Raw genomic sequence first — 22,628 nt, forward strand, 5'->3', positions numbered from 1 at the left:
TCTAAGCAGGTATTTGTTGTTCTTCCAGTTTTTCTGAAGTATTTAAGTTTGCACAAGCATGGGATATAGTAGACCAGGATGATCTAGATGATTAGCAGATAAGGATAATTAATTTTGTAGAGCCTGAACGAGGCTTATGTTATACTTTTTAAGAATGCATGCAACTTTTTCTAAGGTGCTCTAGATGAATGGAGTAACTATGGATTTTTTGTGATGTTCTGGATTTTGGAGGAGAAGCAGAGCTCTGTTGATTTCGTGAAGAGGAGAAGCCACCAGCTTAAAACATGTCATAAATATGACTAAATTCAGTGGAAGTGTGATCCAAGCAGATGGTTCTAGTTCTACTAAGGTTTTGACAGAACTATACTGATGGGAGTGTGATTATTTTTAGATATGTGTTTTCTCCATTAAACATCAATATGCGTGATAATCAATGTCTAAGAATCCATACCAAAGAACATGATAATGTGGAAAGGATCATGCTTTACTCAAAAGGAAAAAACTTCTATACAGAGAAGGAAGATCATTCGTAGCAAACAAGTGCAACAGTATAGAATGCAGTGAGATTATCTGAAACACCAACATAGAAATAGAACTGGAAAGGCAGAAATAAGTGAAAGAAATAAATTTTAAAGTAAGAATACAGACAGCAAATAGGCTTTCAGTTGCATTCTTCAATAAATAGTTCAAATTCCACGATGAAAGGACTCATATGTGAATGGTGAAGCCACATCCACCACACAAGACATCCTGGACTCCATTCATAAACAACAAACATTTGTCTGAAGAAAACGGCACGGTGAGAAATTATATAACTCTTGGAATGCCTCTCCTGTTCACACCCAAAACAGGCTCGACAGATGTATTACAGCAGCCAATGTTACTATAGCCAATAAAGAATGCCAGACAATAAAATCCCCATAAGGCCTAGGATTTTATTTTTCCTCACTCCAAAACCTTATAGAAATCATACTTTAATTAATAGCAACCTATACATTATACTATACTACAGATTATCAACAATAGACTCAAAGTAGAATTGAGATACATAACTGAAAGCACACAGGTATATGAAGTTCCAGGCTGAGCATAGAATTTAATCTGATTCTTCTATATGGCAGAATCAGATTAAAGTACTCTCACAGTGCTGCCATTGGCTATAGACTCAAGAGTCTTACTGAAACATTTGATAATGTGTGTCATTCCTTTCTGTTCCACATCCTCCAGCAAACTGGAGTAAGCAAAAGGTTGCTATTCATATCCATCAATTACTTCCAAGAAATATCAAAACCACAAGAGCTGCTGTCAGAATATCAGAATGATAGGTTGTTATCATGTGGGTTCCCCCCCCCCACACACACACCATCAGAAGGATATCAGAATATCATTCTGACCAACAAAGTCTTATAAATATAAGGATATTTGTATACATCTTTTATACTAATGTTAAATTAACTAACAAATATCTTCAGTTAAATCATGTAAAGATAGCTATGACCCTCAAGCAACCCCAGTTAATATCTAGTTATGTTCTAATCACATAAATATTTTTTAAAAAAATGCTCGAAATTTAGAAACAAAAATTTAAAATTTCTTACCTTGTAAATACCTGGCAAACATTCAGAAAAGCATGACAAAGAAAAGATAATGTGTAAGAAATTTAAAAAGATGAAAATTTTTCCATTATCATGAGTATAAAATATGTTTAATATCTACTAATTTTACATGATTTTTTAAACAGAAATTCAAATAAATCTCACTATAGCAAACTTGCAGGGACCAAAGAAACTGAAGTTAGTTCAGGCATGGCCAATGGCACAACTGGTTTTCTAGGAAGCATGTGTTGGTGATACGAAAGACTTTTCATTGATTTTTTTTTTTTTTTTAATCCTATTAGTAGGAGGGGATAAATTTTTATAAAATATTTTAAGGAGGGGTGCAAAGTATAACAATTCAAGAACTGTTGTTATACTTGAGGATAACATACGAAAAGTCTCCAGACAATAACTTCTGGCTGCAGACTTCTCAGAATTTATTATAATGAACGAGTTCAAGATAGCAGTTTTTGTTATAGTGAGTTTCCTGTAACCATGAGATTGCTATATAGGATTTAATTCAATTTTGCATCTCTTTAATGGATCATACAATTAACACACACACACACACACACACACACACACACACAATTATCAAAAAATGAAATAAAACTGCAGCAAATGTTATTAGTATTTACTGAAAATTATGAAAAAGAAAGTTACTTGCCCGAAGATCTTATTGAAGAAGGTTCTCGAGATCCTGGAACAGATTTAGATCTATCAGTTGAAACACTTCTAATACTGCTACCTCTACTAAGATCTCCAGTTTCACTTTCTGGCCGATGCTGCTCCACTGATTTTGACCGAGTTTTCCGTAAACTCAGCCTTCTTCGCAGAGTGCCCATGAAGGATTTCCGCTCTTTAGAACGTGATCGCTCCTCTAAATATAAATAATATAGAAATAGGAACTGGTATTTTCAATATATCCAATGACTTTATGATTCAACTTTATAATCTCTACTTTATAGTTTAGTAATATAATGGCATATCAACATATCAGAAAAGAAAGAAAATGAAATGAGACAAAGCATCACACATTGGCAAATACAGAATGTTAGATGGATGCTAGAGATCACAAACAACAGATGCCAATCTTCACTGCAGGAACTTGCTATTGCTTGAAAGATGGAATGGAATGCAATACAGTCAACTCCCACTAAAGCAAATTCATAAGGACCACAGGTATAGTTTGTAACAGTAGATATGCCATAGTGCATACTTTTTTTGGCATAGAATTGACCCTGTAGACTTGATCAGGCCTTTTGTTTGTTATACAAGTATCTCCAGGAATCAGAAAACTCAACATAAAAGATCTATTATTCACATACTAGCCATTATTCATACAATACCTATCATACTTCTCCTTAAACTCATTCGCTGATGAAGCACTTACAACCACTTCTGGCAACCGATTCACACTTTCCAAGCAAAAAAAATCTAGTCCTAACACCCATGCTAACCACACTCTTACAAAACTTTCCCTGTTGACTCCTTGATCTCTCCCTTTTTTTGCCATGTACTAAAAAAAGTCTTCAGTGTCAATCCTATAAAATCCTTTTAATAACATAAATGTTTCTATCATGTTTCCGCTTTTTTGCCTATCAGCTAATTTTTCAAGTCCAGGCTGTCAATTTATTCTCATAGGGAGTATTCCTTAGATCAGCCACAATCTTAGTCACTAACATATAGATCCTCTCCATGTCTTCATCCACACAGAATCCAGGAGTGCAGATGTGGCTATTAAATCCTTATATAGGGGAACAATAACCTTTCTATCTGTTAAGAGTGTTCTTCAACAACCATGTAATCTGATGTGCTGTTTTGATTACCTTCACAACATGCCCTCTAAACCTCAACTTCCTGTCACAGTCACATCTAAGTCCTTGTTCTCATGAGTTTCATGCAGTTCAGTTCCATCAATTGGTACATAGCTTTTGATATCTTCCCAAACTCTTCTGATCTCTTCTTTTCATCTCTTCTCACCTTCATTATAAAAATATAATGGAGTTGGGAAGAATATATTGATAATTATTACAGGCAATTCCAAGGAGTCCTTAGACTCATCGAGAGAGGACCTAAACATCATGTCAAGAACAACTATTCGGCATTCACAAATATCATACTTTGCCTTGAACTCATTCACAGTCATGGCACCCACAACAGACTCTGGCAGCTTATTACACTCATTTACCACTCTCCAAGGAAAAAACTTAGCTCTAACACCCTTGCTAACTACACTCTTGCCCAGTTTCCATGGATGGCCCCTAGTCTTCCCACCACCAGTCCTGTTCTCAAAAATATCCTCTGAATTAATCTTATAGAAATCCTTCAGTAATTTGAATGTCTCAATCATATCACCCCTTTTCCACCTATCAACTAATTTCTGCAACCCACAAATCTTCAACCTGTTCTCATAAGGTTCATCCCACAGACCTGCTATCATCTTGGTCACTCGTCTCTGGATCCTCTCCACCTCCTCCCCATCAAGAAGAAACCTTGGTGCCCAAATCTAGGCACAGTAGTCAAGATGGGGGTCTTATCAAGGCTCGATACAGAGGAACAATAACTTGCTTGTCTCTGTTCGTCAAAGTATTCTTCAGTAACCAAGTGATTTGATGAGCTGATTTAGCCACTTTTGCAATGTGTCCCCTAAACTTCAACTCCCTATCCACCAACACTCCCAAATCCCTGGCCTTGTCAATCTCCTGGAGTACAGTTCCACCAATGTGGAATACTGCTGCTAATCTTTTCACCCCAAAATGCATAACCTTACATTTTGCCACATTAAATTGACATCCATTCTCCTTAGCCCAGTCCTCCAATCTATCCAAATCATCCTGCAAAATTTCGACATCGTGTGCATTCACTATTGCTCTACCCGATTTTGCATCATCAGCAAACAAATGAATAGTTCCTCTCAGATCCTTTCCTATGTCGTTAATGAACAAATTAAATAGCAGTGGTCCAAGAACAGAAGCCTGTGGCACACCACTAGTCACAGGCCATCTTTTGGACTCTACTCCTGAATAAACTATTCTCTGATATCTCCATCAACCACCCTCCCATCCATCTCACTAACCCTATATCCACTCCCATATGCTGTAGTTTACTGATAAGAATTCCATGTGGTATCCTGTCAAAGGCCTTAGCAAGGTCCAGCAGTATCACTGTAAACCCATTACCCTTATCAAGTTCAGCCGTCACTGTGTTATAAAACATAAGCAAGTTACTAAGGCATGATCTGCCCTTCACAAAACTATGCTGACCTCCATACAGTATCCCATTTACATCTATCTATTCCTGTATTTTTCTCTTGACTACTTTCCTCCCAGACCTTGACAATGACTCCTGATATGCTGATCAGTCAGTAATTTGCAACAGCAGTCTTGGACCCGCCTTTATGCAGTGGAACTATTTTCCCCTCTTTCCACCCCCGGGACTAACCCAGACCCGAGACTCAAATTAAACAAATTGGTCAAGAGCACTGAATTCTTTAGCTGCTTCACGTACGACCCAAGCTGGTATACCATCCAATCCCAAAGATGTATTCACATTAAGGTTCTGTAATAGACTATTCACCTCTACTTCATTCAACACAATTCCTGTATAAGCTATTGATTCCTTCATTCCTGCAATATTACCACCTGGATGATATGCTCTTGCAAAGTGCTTGCTCAGTAATTCCACTATATCAACTGATTCAGTTACCTCCCTACCATTGCCATTTCTTAAAATCATTCTGCTGTATACATTTTTTCTTTTATTTGCAGCATATCGAATAAAAAGTAAACAAATCTAAGGAAGCCTACCCATCGCAAAACCATGTCATCCCTTATGAAGTATCATATTCTTATCCACCTATCCTACTTTACACTTGATCACATTAAACTGACAGCTATTTACCTTTGCCCATACTGTTAGTCTGTTTAAGTCTTCCAGCAGGATCTGTGCATCATCTTCATTTACCATTGCTCTTCTCTGTTTAGCATCATCAAGTATACTTCAACAAGTATAACTATCAATTTACCAAAAATCTGGGAGACAGTCCTTTCAATATTTGTTTTCTCTCTCTTTATTTAACAAAAATAGCACCAATTAGGTTCACTTAGTTTCTTGTGTTGTCTGTTACAATTTTTTTTAAAACAACTAGTCCCACTGTTACACCAATTTGTTTTTGAGTACTGTGACAAACTATTCTTTTGCTCTGAAGATGCTGAATATAATACCAGTGAAATATAAGCTAATAAATTAATAAATATTAATTATTCTCATAATTCTGTGATGTGAATCAATACTGTTCAATACCTATAAAGTCATCCACCTTTATTCTTTCATCTGTGCCCCCACACCTGCTTCTATAATTAGCTTCAACAAGCTAATGTGTCTACCTGGAATGCACACCACATTATTATTATTACATGACACCTCCAGGGAATCCAAAGACTCATCAAGGGAGGGCACCTACTCTACAATTCTCTGTCTCCACCACCAACTCTATCTCAATCCACCAACTAGAATGAACTGCAATTACACCAATGCCATCTACTGCACACAACTACCACCACTAGTAATTTTACAGACAATCACAAACATCATGCCCATGGCGTGATTCAAACTCGCAGCCTTTTGGTTGGAGAGCAGATACGCTAACCACTTGGCTAACCAGGCCAGCATACTAATGTTGTCACTCAACACAGTTATTTCTAGTGAATTGAACACTTCCCATTTCCTACCATTCATATTCACTATGGTTATTCCTTCCATAATCATTCTTCTTTCACTTATCATGCAGCAAAAACGTTTTCTTGGGTTTCCCCATGGTCAGTGCAGCTAACTTCTATTCACAGCTTGATTCCATTTTTCTCACCACAGCTGTCACCTTCTTCAAATGCTTTTCTGTTCCTGGTCATCACCTTTCTTCCAGTAAGATCTGCATCATTTTCTTTTTATTGTAGAAAGTTTCTTTTAGCTTGTAATAAATTTAGTTTAATCCTTTGTCCAAGTGTGAGCAAACAAAGTTTGCGCCTGAAAATATCTTCAGGACTGAATATGGTAGTGTACTACCTTACTGGGGTAAGGTAGGTATTGTACTATTTTACTGGGGTAAGGTAAAATAGTACAATACCTACATACACTGGGTACACTGGGTAACTCGTAGCAAAGGTGAACCAAGCTAACCACACTCCTATTCCAGTATCTCCCATAATGCAAAACACATCTCCTTGCAGATATGTATAATGTTATACATTAAGGGATTGGCCACTACCCAGACTAGTTTCGACCTTTATTGAGGTCTCTTCAGTGGGAGCCAGGCCCAGAGGTGGAGATACCAGGCGGAAGCAATAGCGAGGTCATGGGATAGGAGTGTTATTAGCTTGGTCCACCTTTGCTACGAGTTGCCCGGTGTTGTACTACCTTACCCCAGTAAGGTAGTGCAACACCATATTCAGTCCTGAAGATATTTTCAGGAGCAAACTTTGTTTGCTCACATTTGGATAAAGGATTAAACTAAATTTATTATAGTCTAACCAAGTGAAAAATAAACTCTCAACTTCTATTAGCTTGGTTATAAGTTAAATTAAACTTGCCAAGAAATTATATTCTTGATTAATCCTTTATCCAAGTATAAGCAAATGAAGTTTTCACATGAAATATCTTCACCTCACTTCACATGCAAATTTTGTTCACTTACATTTGGATAAAGGATTAAACAAAAATAATTTCTTGGCAAGTTCAATATTTTCTTTTTATGTTTTGTTCTTACTTGAAAGTATTATTCATCCATTTAACCCACACAATTTATTCTCCTAACTCTAGGGAATTTAACCAGACATAATTGCATTCAGATACCCTTTGATTCCACCATGTTGTTTCTCAAGCCAGGGCACAACTTCAAGCTACCTTTTCAATTTATCGTAACTATCTACCTTGTAATTTCCACCTATACTCACTTCTTAATTAAAACTCTCACATGATATGACGTTGTCTAGATCAATCCGGCATGATCACTATCATCAACTGAAAATGAAATAGTTCTCATTTACAGATCACCTCATTTAAAGAGAGGTATTATCATATACTATTACCAGATCCAATATTCTTGCACCTTGAATCCATTCATTCACATGTTGCATAAAGTAGTAACTGTTCAATAATTCTAGAATTTTCTCCATGTACTTACTTCTCTTTTTCCTCTTTCCAGTCTATGTTCAGTTATTTTGTCCTGGTGCCCTATATCTCAACATCAGCTTCAAATCTGCTGTCCAGCACTCATACTACCACCATCATTTGGGATTACTATTCTGGTTGGATTTAATTCATATAAAATCAGCAATACTCCCCTACTCTTTCTATCAATGTCTGTATTCCCTGAATACACAGGACCTATCACATTCTTCTATTGAAAAGGGCTCACTAATGCCAATAACATTTGTCCCCTTTGCTGTCTGCGTCAAAAAGTCGCAACTTAGACCTTTCATTTAATGTTACATAGTGACCAACATTCATTATGACAAAATTACGAAGCCTACTACTTTCACATGTTAGAAGTAATAACACAATTTACACTTTATCTTAACGTACACATCCAAGCTGTCATCCAATATGTCTGATACATCTGGTTTCCCTGCCTCCAGGCAACTAACTCCAAATTCTTCAGAACATCAAATCATCCCATATACAAACATAATGTACATCACTGATCTTATTCAATACGCACACTGAATCATCTACAATCGCAGCTCTGAAGCAACTAGTTCACTTCATACCCCGGCAACAAATTCTCAATTTTGACCCTTTTTCTGTTTCCTTTTTTATGCCTCATTCAATTCATTCATATCATATCATATATCTCCTTGGAAGTAAAGATCATGGATGAATGAAAGAAAAGATCATAGGATAAGAGTTTAAAGGGAAAACCAAAAGAATGGAAGGATTGAGACTATGTAGGAACATAACATTTGTTAAAAGTGAGTCACACTTTTTGCACACATCGACCTGTTTTTTAAACACAAAATGGATACCAAAGAAAGTATGACAAACACTGACTGTACAAAAAAAGTAAATAAAAAAATAAAATACATTAAGGCAGGAAGATCTTGTAAATTTCTTAGTATTTTACTTTAAATAGGAGTTTGAATGAGGTCACTTAAAAGTCAAAGTTAGGTAAATAGGAGACATCCACACAACCATTTAAGAAATGTGGAGAACTGATCATGATTTTTGAAATAATATCCAATACTAACCTTCTCTATAGCACTTGTTAATACCTGCTTGGATACTCTATAAATGAGGATATGCAGGCAATTTAACATTTAGTGAACCAAATTATAGTCATTAGCTAAAAACAAAGCAAAATTATAGTGCAACAGAGTGAAATTTATTTCATGCCAGCTTGAATGTCACATGGTTAAACAAGAACTCCATGGTGAACTCAAGAAGTTAAGGAGGCTGGCATAGAAAAAGTTTTTTTTTTTTATCAAGTAAGTCAGCATGTGCTCTGAAAGAATATCACGAAAAATGTAAAAAAGCGAAGCAACAACTTAAAAAAAAAATCATGCAACATCTAAAACAAAATCATGGAATACTCTGGTCAGAATATAGAAGATAAATATCAGGGAGGTGGCAAAATGCCCAGAGACTATTCTAAAAGTTTAGAAATGGAGAGAAGAGCATCATACAAGGATCACAGATGGTAAAGATGACATGAAAACTGAAGAGATATTCTAGATGCCTACTTTGAAAAGACTGCTAAATGAAGTAAAAAATGAAAGAACGATGTTCGAACACTGCTCTGTCTTCTTGTTTTATTTAGAAATCATAAAAATATCCATGATTCAAAACTTGCTCAAATATGCATTCCTCTTGAAATATTCATGAGAAATGCTATTATGAGTATATTCAGTATGTGAGAGAGAAGAAAACCTACACTAGATAAGATTTATGCAAGCACACCTGAGAAAAATTGTAAACTGTCAGATAAAAAGCCCAAATGTTCACTATGTAGAAGGCTTTAAAAAAAGACCAATTCTACCTAAATTAAATCCTAGACAGGATTTAAACCTACTTCTTTCCAAAATTAGAGGTAAATATCATGATACCCATGCAACTGTGATCACACAATATATCATCTCTCCTGAAACTCATTCACTGACAAAATACAACCCGTTCCACTTATTCACTATTTTATGAGTAAAAAATCTAGTTGCTGCCCATGTTAACCACACACAAACACAAATTACAGGGGATGATCCCTTTTTCTCTCCTACCCTGTCATGTACAAAACTTTCTTCAGCATCTACTCTATGAAACCCCTTTAAGTAATTGATGATGGAATAAGAGAAATTAGAAAAAAAAAAAAAAAAACTGAACCAGCAGTATGCAAGACATTGTTCACACTAGTTTTAAAATCTGAAAGGCTGATAAGAAACTACACACTTTCGAAGACAAGAGATCACAGACATGAGGATTCTGAGAAAAATTAAGAATGAACAGATGCTATCAATGGCAAAATCATATTAAAAACTGAAGATATCAGAAAGGAACTTGACACCATTGGCATGTAATATGTGTTAGCAGAGCTAACCTAAGATAGTATGGGCATTTAAGCAGAAAGAGAGAGGAAAGAATAGCAAAACTGGTGCTTGGTGCCAGGAAAAAGACTTAAGATAATCAAGATTTAATTGGATTGATACAATCTGAGGTTCTTTTAAAAGTACTTCACAATACTGAAGTATTAAATTTTACCATACTATAAAATCGACAAACAAGGGATTTATTATTTGATCTAAATAAAGTGACCAAATAAAGTCAATTTGATACTAAATGAAGAGTTTGCATTATCAGTAACTTTCCATCAGCAATTTTCTTCCAAATCAGTTTTATCTGTCAGGACACCAATATTATCAGATTGTCTCAGTCTTCTAAGGCACTTCTAACCAAAACAAAATGATGGTATAACATGAAATTTACAACTTTTAGTATTTAAATTATGCAAAGAGATAAGAAATGACACAATTATGTACTATTGTGTAATATAAAAAATAATTACCAAGATTTGAAAATGCACAATTTTGGTATAACAACATGATAGTGTTCTCACAGAGTGGTGTAACACTAACTGTTGCCATACAGATATTATAGGTCAACATGAAATAGACAGAAACAAGATCACAGAGTGCATCATAATATACATTATAAGATATTTTTTACAAGCTTATTTTTAATTGAATGGGAACAGCATGATTACAATGTAGCAACACATAATCCTTCTCCTGATTTAAACACTCATCAAGAAATTAAATGATAAGACTTACTTTCTTCTTTTTCACTATCTACATCAGGTGCACCTTCAACATCTGAAGCATCTTCTTTAGTTTGCTTGGAAACAGGTGCTACTAATTTATTTGCTTCATCCTGAAGTAGTAAATTTATAAATCAATATATCAGACATTTTTGAATGCTGTTCACAAAGAAAAGCTATTTTAATGTCATAGTAGAGAATAACATGGAAATGGATTGAGAATAAAGAACTATTCATTATGATGATGATGATTCAGGCTCCCATGGAGTCAAAAGACTCATCATGGGAGGCCCATCCTAGAAAACACAAAGGATATCATACCACTCCTTGAACTCACTGATGGTTTGTGCTCTCTCCACTCTATCAGGCATTGTTTTCTGCTGTTCAACCACCCTCCATGCAAAGAAACCATTCCTCACCCTCTTGCTCACAACTTCCTTTCATAATTTCCAGGGATGCTCCTTCCTTCTGTTACCAATATCAACCCTGTAACCACCTAAATTATACATGTTTTTGGTTGTAAAATGTTACAAAATATAAGACTTATTGTTAAACTGACCATAGATTTTTAATTCGTACGTATGTTTGTACAATATTGCCTACCGGTTTCGCTAGTAACTGACTAGCTTTATCAAGGCTTGCACAGTACAAAAATGCAATAAAGGTTTCAGAATTAAAAAAAAAAAAAAAAAAAATCAATGGTCAGTTTAACAATAAGTCTTATATTCTGTAACCACCTCTTAGCCGTTTAAGTCTAAATTATATCACCTCTCCTTTTATCCAACAAAACTCTGCAGTCCACATTCCCCTCAGCCTGTCTTCATATCTGACATTGTACAGATATCATCTTTTTTTATCTGCCTATGCACCTTTTTCCACAGTTAATTTATCCTCTTCAAATACTGAGGACCAAACTTGAGAACAATAGTCCAAGTATGGTCTGATCAGGGCTTTATACAATGAAATGACAACTCTCATCTCTGCATGTCACCATCCTTAGTACTGCAGCAATCTAATGGGTTACCTTCACCACCTTTGCAATATGTTTCCTGAATTTCAGGTTTCTATCAATCATCATCCCAGATCCCTTGCCTCCCATCGATGTATCCCAGAATTTACATTTTGCTACGTTAAACTAACCCTTTGCCCCATTCATTTTCCCATCTGTCCAGTTTATTCAAATCCTCTTCCAGGGCTATCGCATCTACACTATTGCTAATAACCCTTCCCAGCTTCACGTCATTTGAAAATTTGAATATCCCCTGCAATCCACTGACAATGTCACTGATATAAAGGTTAAACAATAGAAGTCCCAGCACTGAGCCCTGTGGGACTCCACTTGTAACCTTCTGCCATCTTCATATTGTTCCCCCCCCCCCCATACACAACTCTGATACTATCAGACAGCCAATCCTGAATCCCGTTCACTGACCTGACATCTAAACCCATGTGCTGCAACTTAAATATCAGCTTATCATGTGGTACCTGGTCAAATGCCTTTGTAAAATCAAAAAAAAAAAAAAAAAAAAAAAAAAAAAAAAAAAAAAAAAAACGGCAGAATACACCTTTCCTTCTTCAACCGCTCGTTTTATTATAAAAGGCAATCATATTACTAAAGCAAGAGTACCCCTTAACAAATCCATGTTGACTTTCACAGATAACATTATCCTCATCTGCCTAATGCTGTATATGATCCCTTACTAATTTCTCTTAACAACTATTGATGAAAAAACTGATCTATAATTTGATATTTCCAATCTGCTGTCAACCCTTATGCATTGGCACTATCGTACCCTCCTTCCACTCCTTGGGTACCTTTGCCGTAGCCAGATTTTCATTGAAAAGCCATGTCAACTGAGCTGTCAGTTCTTTAGCATATTTTTTCAAGACTTGTGGCAAAATTCGATCCAGTGCCACTGCTTTATTGACATCCAGAGTACTCAGTATAAAATAACATGAAATGATGCACTAATCCCACCTTTATATCCAGGCCCATTCACCCATGTTTTGTGTACATCCTTCAATTCAAACAACTCATAAGCTATTTATCACCCTGTATAAGGCTCGGTTTACACCGTAATAAATTAACCTTTTTGGATGATATTTCCCTTGGTTCTAATATTTTATTTGAGTCTTAGCATTCAGCCTTATGACCAAGTTCAGTTGTCCTTCCATTTGCATTGTTAAATCTTCCCTGGACCACTTAATATTAAATTTTTTTTAATTCTCACACTGTTTTATTTTCCTCCTCCTTTTTATTTATTTTTAATATATATATATATATATATATATATATATATATATTTAAAAATAAATTTAATGACTTAAAAAACGAGATTACTAATAAAGATTTAATAAGAATAATACAACTAGTTTCGGCTTATAATAGCTTTCGTCAGGTATTCTTAAAGGAAGAGAATAGTAATAAACAACATTGAAGTATCTAAAAACTGGAAAATACAGGTAAAAAATCGCCACACATAATTGATACATAAAAAATGTTGTATACATAAAAAAGTTGTTCAGAACAACTTGAAAAAATACAACGTTTTTTATGTATCAATTATGTGTGGCGATTTTTTACCTGTATTTTCCAGTTTTTAGATACTTCAATGTTGTTTATTACTATTCTCTTCCTTTAAGAATACCTGACGAAAGCTATTATAAGCCGAAACTAGTTGTATTATTCTTATTAAATCTTTATTAGTAATCTTGTTTTTTAAGTCATTAAATTTATGTTTAAATATATATATATTTTTAAATATATATATATATATATATATATATATTAAAAATAAATAAAAAGGAGGAGGAAAATAAAACAGTGTGAGAATTAAAAAAAATTTAATATTAAGTGGTCCAGGGAAGATTTAACAATGCAAATGGAAGGACAACTGAACTTGGTCATAAGGCTGAATGCTAAGACTCAAATAAAATATTAGAACCAAGGGAAATATCATCCAAAAAGGTTAATTTATTACGGTGTAAACCGAGCCTTATACAGGGTGATAAATAGCTTATGAGTTGTTTGAATTGAAGGATGTACACAAAACATGGGTGAATGGGCCTGGATATAAAGGTGGGATTAGTACATCATTTCATGTTATTTATAATCCATACATATGTTATTTATAATCCATACAGACTACATTATTAAGGAAAGTGATATAATTTAAACCTAATATTCAAATTAAAGATAACATTGTACTTAGTTCTGTACTCCATATAGACATCCTCACCCTCTTAAGTAAATCAGCTACACTCGTAGTCATTAAAGAGTTATCAAGAGTCTTTGGCCAAGTTCAATAATTGTCAAATTGTGAAAAAAGAATCTGAATTAAGCAAATCAAAATCAAACTTTGAAAGGTCTAAATACAAAAATTCTCCCTTAAACAGGTAAAAGCCTTCTGGTTTTTGTTAATGCTACTGAGTGCAACTTCTGCTCTTCCCAGCTTCTGCCACATTCATATTCTGATGATATAATGCAACAAAGATAAAGTTAAACCTCCTGACATCAGTCTTCTCTTCCAACTTTTGTATAGATGACTAAGGAAAATAACCTCTAACACAAACATGCAACAGAATGCCACCTTTGATATTTCACCAGAAAGATATTAGAAAATTACTAATTAGTCTGGATCACAATAAGTCTCCTGATCCAGATTATATCCCCGTGCTAAATCATGCTACAGGATTAATACCTTTCCTTTATCTACTATACAGGCTGTCATACTTGTCTGGCATTTACCCAACATGATGAAAATCAGAAACGAAAAGCCTGAAAATGGGTAGGGAAGCATAACACCTGCTGTCCAGCAAACATAACTTAGCTACTTAGGCAATGAACAGTGCAGATTTAACATGAAAATAGATAATAAAATAAGGAAGACTGGTATAATAAAATACGGAGGACTAGGAAATGGCGAATGAGTCAAAATAAAACAGAGGATCAAAGACTAGAGAAGAGAGATGTGACAACTCTGAAAACTAGGCAAGTGAAAAGACAGCATCAATGATAAAATCAATGATGCTGTCTTGGTAATAATAATTATACAATAATGATAATTTCTCTTGATGAATGAAATAATTATCAAGAATATGCCCATCTATTGATCCACTGAACATCATCAGATGCCATGTGGTCACTCTGTTCCTTGGTGATGTGCCATGGCTACACAAAACCTGCATGCAATCCAACAAATTCCTTTGCAATCACCCAAGGTTACTGTCTGGTGCAAGTTTACAGTTTCGTTTATCACTGGACTATTCTTTCTTTGGGACATTTGCCAGTCAGGTTCTGTGACCTGCTCAGTTACTAACAAGAGGTATCATAATATGATAAACAATTTTGTTGTGCAACAGCTACAACAGCAGCACCTGTGCATGGATTCAGTCATTATCATGCAGGATGGGGGCCCTCCACACATCGGTCGATCCATAGAGGAGGTTCAAGAACATTTCATGGAAACCAGAGTGATCAGCTGTGCATTTCCCACTGCATGGCCACCTCGTTCACCTGATCTGACCCACTGTGACTTCTGGCTCTGGAGATTTCTCAAAGACTGGGTTTATCAGGATCATCCTAATAACTTGCCAATGCTGAAAGACAGCATAACACAGCATATGCACAACTTCAGTCTACCAGCTGCATTCTACCACTGAACACACTGTGCAAAGGATGCAGTTTGTGGCATACTGAGAAGAGCAGTACACTGAACAGTACAGCCCATGGATGCATAACAGAAGTGAATAAAAATGTGCTATTTATGCTTGTGTCACTTTTCTCCTTCTTGTATATACATAAAAATTATTACACCTACATTTAGTACATCAGAAATGTACCAATGGTGAATTTTAGCCTTAAAGATACTTTAATTTTGATCACCCTGTACATCTTCTGTTGTTCAAATTTATTATTCCCTAGTTAACCTATAAGTTCCTTAATATATTACCATACAGTCCAGTACGCCACACTGTCTGTAGAATATTTTAAAGCTGTACCTTAGAAAAGAAATGCTGGGTCTCGCCATCATGTCCAACAACTCTGAAAACATGACTCGCATTACAATATATCTCAAGTAAAGTAAACCACTTCTTTGCTGTGAGTTCAACTAGTTTTAGTCATTTCAAGCTTCCAGTAAGCAAAGTGGTGGCTATACTAAGCCTATGGGGGGTACTAGGCATTTAGTGGCATTCTATTATTCCAAAGACCTGGACTTTCCTCTGAGGAATGTCCACAGAGTTCACTTCTAGATTAAAAATTTGAGTTATTTTCTGAAATTCTGATGGCTGCGTACCTTTTGGCTAGGAGATACATCTGGGGCTAATATTAGGTTTGTACTGGTGTGCCAATTATACAGTGACAAAAAAGTCAGTAGTAAGCACAACATTTTTGGTGGCTTAGATATTAGTTCCATCAATGTTTCAGACATCTGAGGTTTGGCTCTAGGCACTGGTGGGTGCCTAGAGGCAAAAAATGTCTGTATCATCTCAAAAATGTGTATGTACATCTTAGACTGAAAAACAAATTTTAAATCTAAACAGAAAATGCACTTATATAAATCAGAAAGAGTAATTTAACATTGTTTAAAATTCTCATTGTTTTGGAAACTATCAAAGAATATTTATACCTGTGGGACTTCTTGCCATTTGCCAGATTTGTCCAATTTTACCTACACACAAATAAGTGTATTCACATATATTAGTAAAATAAGGCATTACTCAGATAAATATATCTTTATCTGAAAATAAAAATTTGTAAAAGAACACAAATTTGATATTCTTTTAAACATAAGAAAATGGCAGTCAGCAGCAAAACATCATGAGACAATATCATTTAAAACAATTTGCATAACTTCAAACATTTTCTTCAGATATAACGTAGTCTAAACATTTTTAGGAGAAACTGGTGTAAGTATAACTAAACAAACAATATAATTCGAGAAAAGAATTTTAAGCTATGAATTTGCTTAATGCATACTATAATATAAATTTACATTACACAACTTTACATTAACATATGACCCAGCAGAGAAATATATCAAAATAATCAAATCCAACTTAAATTCAATGACTGAAGTAGAAGCCAATAACAGAAAAAATACAACTGGTTGCTGCTACATATCAGGGATTGCCAGGGATGATCTGGAAGACATGCATCAGCAAATTAATACAAATGCAGATCAAGTAATTATGTTGGACTTCAACTATGGAAATATAGATTGGAAAGGAGAAAAATCACATGGCACAAATGAAATCAAATTTATACACCTACTCAGAGATAATTACTTGAGGTAGCATGTGATGGAGGAACCTCAAGGTGCAGTATTGGACCTTGTCAAAGAATAAGAAGAGTTATCCATAACTAAAGCAGCCACATTGCCTCTGACTGAGGAGAGTGACCATGCAGTCTTGAATTGGGAGATTGTAAAATATGAAGAATAGTCTATTAATGAGTATATGTAAGTCAAGTGATTATGACAAGCTCAGGAGAAAAACTTGAAGCTGTGCCATGATATGAAAACCTGCAAGGGAAGGATGTTTGAAGTGCATGGGAGATAGGCTAAGGGGCATCTGGAGGTACCAATATCACATTTATACCCAAAATCAGGAACGTTAATCAGTTAGGTGGATCAGTAGTGTCATTAAGCATGAGTTGCAAAAAAAAAAAATAAAATAATAATATATATATATATATATATATTGTAGGGGGTATATAAGGAGAAAAGTAACCAGCAAGCTCATGAAAATTATCTAAAGGGTCAGGCAAGAAAGGTGACCAAGAAGGAAAATCAGATTGCCAAGACATGGTAAGAAAGGCAAAATCAGATTATGAGAAGAAACCAGCCAAGAAGGCCAAAGGAAATTCCAAAGAATTCTTTTGTCACATGACAAATAAGAGGAACAATAACTTTAATGAGCAGAGATGGTGAAAAGTTGAAAGAAGCAGATAAAATACTTGAGTTACTGAGTGACCACTTTGCAATGGTATATCATCCAAGTGAGGTTAATGCTGTGACGTATGTGACAAACTAATATGGGAACAGAGGCAGTTGAACTGGAAGTTCTTAGGATACTGCAGAATCTCAATGAAAATATAGTTGTGGGATTAGATGAGATATTAGTTCATGTTTTAAGAGAATGCAAAAGGGAACCGACAATGTCTCTGCCTAATTCTGGCAGAGTTCCAAGGGAGTGGAAAGAAAGCAAAATAATTCCTTTGCATAAGGGAGATTCTAAGACTGTAGTAGCAAATTATAGACCAATCTTTATCTCAGGAATGGTGATATAAGTGGAGCAGTTGGTCAAAAAGAGAATTTAAAAATGGGTGGATAAGAATATGACAATCTATGAAGGTCAACATGGCTTTGTGAAGAGTCAGTCATGCCTTAATAAATTATTAACTTTTTATAACAGAGTGATAACTGAGTTGAATAAAGGAAATGGATACACATTCATTATACGAATTATGGAAACAATTACCATGCTAAAGTAATCAAAATAATCACTCAATATTTTGACCTTCACATTAAGGTCATCATCTGGAGTATACATACATATATATATACACACACAAAGAAACAAGCTACACTAATGTAGTGCAACTTGTGTAAACATAGTGTAACTTGTTTCTTTGTTTCTATAGCTACAATATATATATATGCTTACTAAATAACTTAAGGAAATTACAACGTACAATAAAATATACATTAAATTAAACTTTAATATATTTCCAATATTTCGGCAACATCACATTACCATCTTCAAAGGAACTCACAATAAAGACGTGCACACAGGCACTAAACACAGTAAATGAGAAACAAAGCAAGGAAGCTATGGTTTACCTAAAAGTCCTGATGGTTCCCCCTAGCAGGCTATGTAGGTATTCTTGGCCGTTGGGCAGAAGGTCTCCTGATATAAGTCTCCCAAATTTGGGGCAGTCTCATGCAACCAAATTTGTTGAGGTTTGGCATGTTTTTTAGGGCTGAGGCTGATTCCATGAATAGTCTTTCAAATTTAAACTTGCTACGTGTACTGTTGTGGCTTTCTTCCACCGTATTCTGTGGCATGTATCTAGAGCATGGTCTGCAAGACCAGAATGGCTGTACTGGTGAAACATCCGATTTCACCAGTAACCATACTGGTGGAAATGAGGAAAAACCATAGCTTCCTCACTTTGTTTTCTCATTTACTCTGCTTTGTGCCTGTGTGCATGTGTGTTTATTGTAAATTCCTTTGAAGATAGTAACGTGACGTTGCCGAAATATTGGAATTATATTAAAGTTTAATTTAATGTATATTCTATTGTACGTTGTAATTTCCTTAAGTTATTTAGTAAGCATGTACAACCAACGTCTAAGCCTTCTACGAGAATTACAATATATATATATAGTATAGTTTGTTTCTTTGTATATATGTATATACTCCAGATGATGACCTTAATGTGAAGGTCGACAAGGTCGAATGATTATTTTGGTTTATATTAAACTGAAGGTTTTACTTTAACACAGTAGTTGTTTCCATAATTTATATAATGCATGCCGATCACTGCGTAACCAAGAAGGAAAAGAGATACATAATGATTATGCTGGATTTTGAAAAGGCATTTGACAGGATATAACATGGAACTCTGTTATTACACAAATCAGAATGAATGAAGATGGATATGACATCGGTAACGTGGATACAAATGGGGTTGAATGACGGATACCAAAACAGTGGTATATGGAGGAGCAGAATCCAATAGGAGGAAGCAGGTGACTAGTAGTGTGCTGCAAGGTTCTGTGCTAGGCAATGGTAAAAAAATATCAGAAGAATTAGATGTTTTAAGGATACTTGTGACATAAAGACTGAATAATATATGCACGTAAACACAAGAAAGATATTTAATTAGCCAAATATTTCGGTCTGGAAATAGCAGACCAAAATATTTGGTTAATTAAATATCTTTCTTGTGTTTATGAGCATATATTATTCAATCAGAAGAATTAATCCCTTGTTGATGCTCAAACAATTATTCTGGAGTAGAACAAAATACTTTTTGGTAAACATGTTCTCTCCTACTGAAACAATTGATGTTTAGTTCTGGGTTATCTTTGAGGATAAAATCTGGTAAGCTGTTCCAGTAAGCAACAAAAAAATTCACTCTCAGAAAATAATGCTCCTCCATCACACACACACTTATTTTATATATAAGTATTTTTTAAAATAAATGACAAAGCGTGCATATGTGTGTGCGTGCACACACACCGTTTTATATCTTCTCCATAAAGAAAACTTTTCATTTATTTCCTTGTATTTAAATAAACTGAAATTATCAAATTTTCTTTTTCCTAATTAATCGTAACAATAAATAAAGACTATTTCAGCATCATATTTTTTTTCACTATCATAATTCTTAAATTATGAACACTTGAATAGTCAATAAATAAATAAATAAATATAAACTTATGTAAATATAAATTTATAAAATGCATAAAAAAATACACACACATATATATATTATACATGCATACACACAGGTATCTAAAAGCTAGAAATGGACTACATTTTTACCTGTATATGAAAAAAAAATCATGACTACAGCCAAATGTGGACATAAATTTATTGCCAGCATACTAATAAATTACATTACACATGAATTTTATTATAAATTTCATACAAATTAAATTGCAATATGTTTTTGGCTAAAGTTACAAATTTCCTAAGAATGTTGTTAAGAAATTAATGTACAGTGCTCACAGAAAACTATGTGGAGATACTTTTTTTTTTTTTTTAGCAAGGAATATATCTACCCTGAACTGCGATGCAGCTCTCACAATGTTGTATCATGCTTAGCACCAAGTGATTAACCAGTTCTTGAAGCAACCTGGCCCACTTTTCCTTCAGCACAAGGAGAAAGCCTCGTTTTCTGGAGGGGAATTTCAAACAGCAATGCACCTATTGCATCCAAAATGTGTTCTATGGGACTGAGATCTGGGGAGCATGCTGGCCATTCGATTTGAATAATATCCTCGGCATCCAGAAATATCTCCACTGCTCGTGTACGATGAAGTGTAGCATGGTCATCCATAAAAATGAATTCTTCGGCTACAACACCACAGAAAAATCTAACATAACGTTGAAATACTTTGTTGCAATATCATTCACCAGTCATAGTCCCTTTTTCCAGCAGTCGTAGCTCAGTGCATCCATTAAGCATAATGCTTAATGGATGCACTGAATTAATTCCCACACCATGACCCAAGCAGTATTATATCTATCCCTTTCAAGAACATAATCATGATTGTAAGCAGTACCACTTTCACGCCAGATCAAGTGTCATGTAGAATTGGAGGAAAGACTAAAATGACTCATCTGTAAAACTCTTTACATTAGCCCACTGGTGCTTGTTCAATTTTTATGGATACAACACCACTGAAAAAATGCTCTACAATGAGCTGTGAATAAAGGGATGCAGACTATAGGCGCTTGGATGTTGACCTGACATGGTGCATCAAATATATGCTTTGCTATTATAACCAAAAATCTGTCTTTGTGCTTGTGGCAGAGTGAGGGTGATGTCTGGAACGCATCAATTGTAATAATTGTAATGTTTTCTAAGGCATCATCTAGATCAGTGTTTCCCAAACTGTGGTCCGCAGACCCCCGGGGGTCTGCAAGTAATTCAAAGGGGGTCCGCGGGATAGTTTATTTTCATTAAACTTTATCTTATCATGTTGCTCACACCTGGCCCTAATTGATATGTTCATATTCTTCCGAATATCTCCATTTATAACAGTATTCAATTGTCACAAATGACACGTTTAGTGTTGTAAAATTGTAATTAATTACTTCACATTTATGATATGTAAAATATAAAAAAATTTCCATTTTGGATTTTATGAGGGCCGGGGTGAATTAACATTTGCAACAGGGGGTCTGCGAAATCAAAAAGGTTGGGAAACGCTGATCTAGACGATGCCTTTAAAACATTAAAAGTGCCTCCGTAGTACAATTGGAAGAACGACAATAAGTTGTGCCCTTTGATTGGAAAAGGTGCAAGTTCAATTCTCATTGTGACAAGAAGAATCTTTATGTGGGTTTTTTTTCCACTGAAGGCGGAAGTAGCAGGGTTTTTTGTCTTGGAAACTCAGGTTTTTCATACCACATAAAGACAAATCGGCCTTTAGGACACACACAATTTACAGACAAAAAATACTAGTGGTGATGAGCAGTATATGGTGTTGGTGTAGATGATGGAGATGTAGAGTTGTAGAGTAGGTGCCCTCCTTCGATGAGTCTAAAGACTCATTGAGGGAGGGCACCTACTCTACAATGAAATAAAAACATGAAATAATAATAATTACAAGACATCAAAGTTCGCAACTTTATTCCTTCAAATACAATTCGTCTTTTATCCTGTTAAGTGCTAACATGTGACCCTTTTGCATGTGATTCAAAAATTTGAATATCTACTCATTTTCTATTCAAAATCTTCAATTATACAAATTGACATAAGTTGATTCATCTGAATTTGCAGTTATAATCTTCAGATTCACATGATGCACACCCATACATGCACTTTTTACACTTTTTTTCCAGTTTTTTTTTTTTATTTTTTTCACTATCATAATTCCTAAATTAATCCTGAATAATCAATAAATAAATACACACACACACACACTTTTTTTCTGTTTTTTTTTTGAAGGAGCATTACTATTTAGGAGTGAAATTTTTTGCTCCGACCTGGA

General features: G+C 34.9%; 1 protein-coding gene across 5 annotated transcripts in view; it reads right to left on the reverse strand.

Annotated features, from left to right (window-relative positions):
* LOC150097846 (uncharacterized) overlaps window positions 1-22,628 on the reverse strand; it is a 452,334-nt gene that overhangs the window by 100,990 nt on the left and 328,716 nt on the right. For all 5 annotated transcript variants that reach the window (XM_090406149.1, XM_090406148.1, XM_090406147.1 and 2 more), the window contains 3 exons: window positions 16,527-16,568; window positions 10,910-11,009; window positions 2,263-2,475 (listed from right to left, as the gene is read on the reverse strand). In XM_090406149.1, coding sequence (XP_090262275.1) covers window positions 2,263-2,475; window positions 10,910-11,009; window positions 16,527-16,568 — 355 coding nt within the window. The remainder of the gene's footprint in view (window positions 1-2,262; window positions 2,476-10,909; window positions 11,010-16,526; window positions 16,569-22,628) is intronic.

This window comes from Typopeltis vanoorti, chromosome 16 (genome assembly GCF_054136105.1).
Source record: "Typopeltis vanoorti isolate ZY-2024b chromosome 16, IOZ_Tvanoo_1.0, whole genome shotgun sequence".
Taxonomy (NCBI): Eukaryota; Metazoa; Arthropoda; class Arachnida; order Uropygi; family Thelyphonidae; genus Typopeltis; species Typopeltis vanoorti.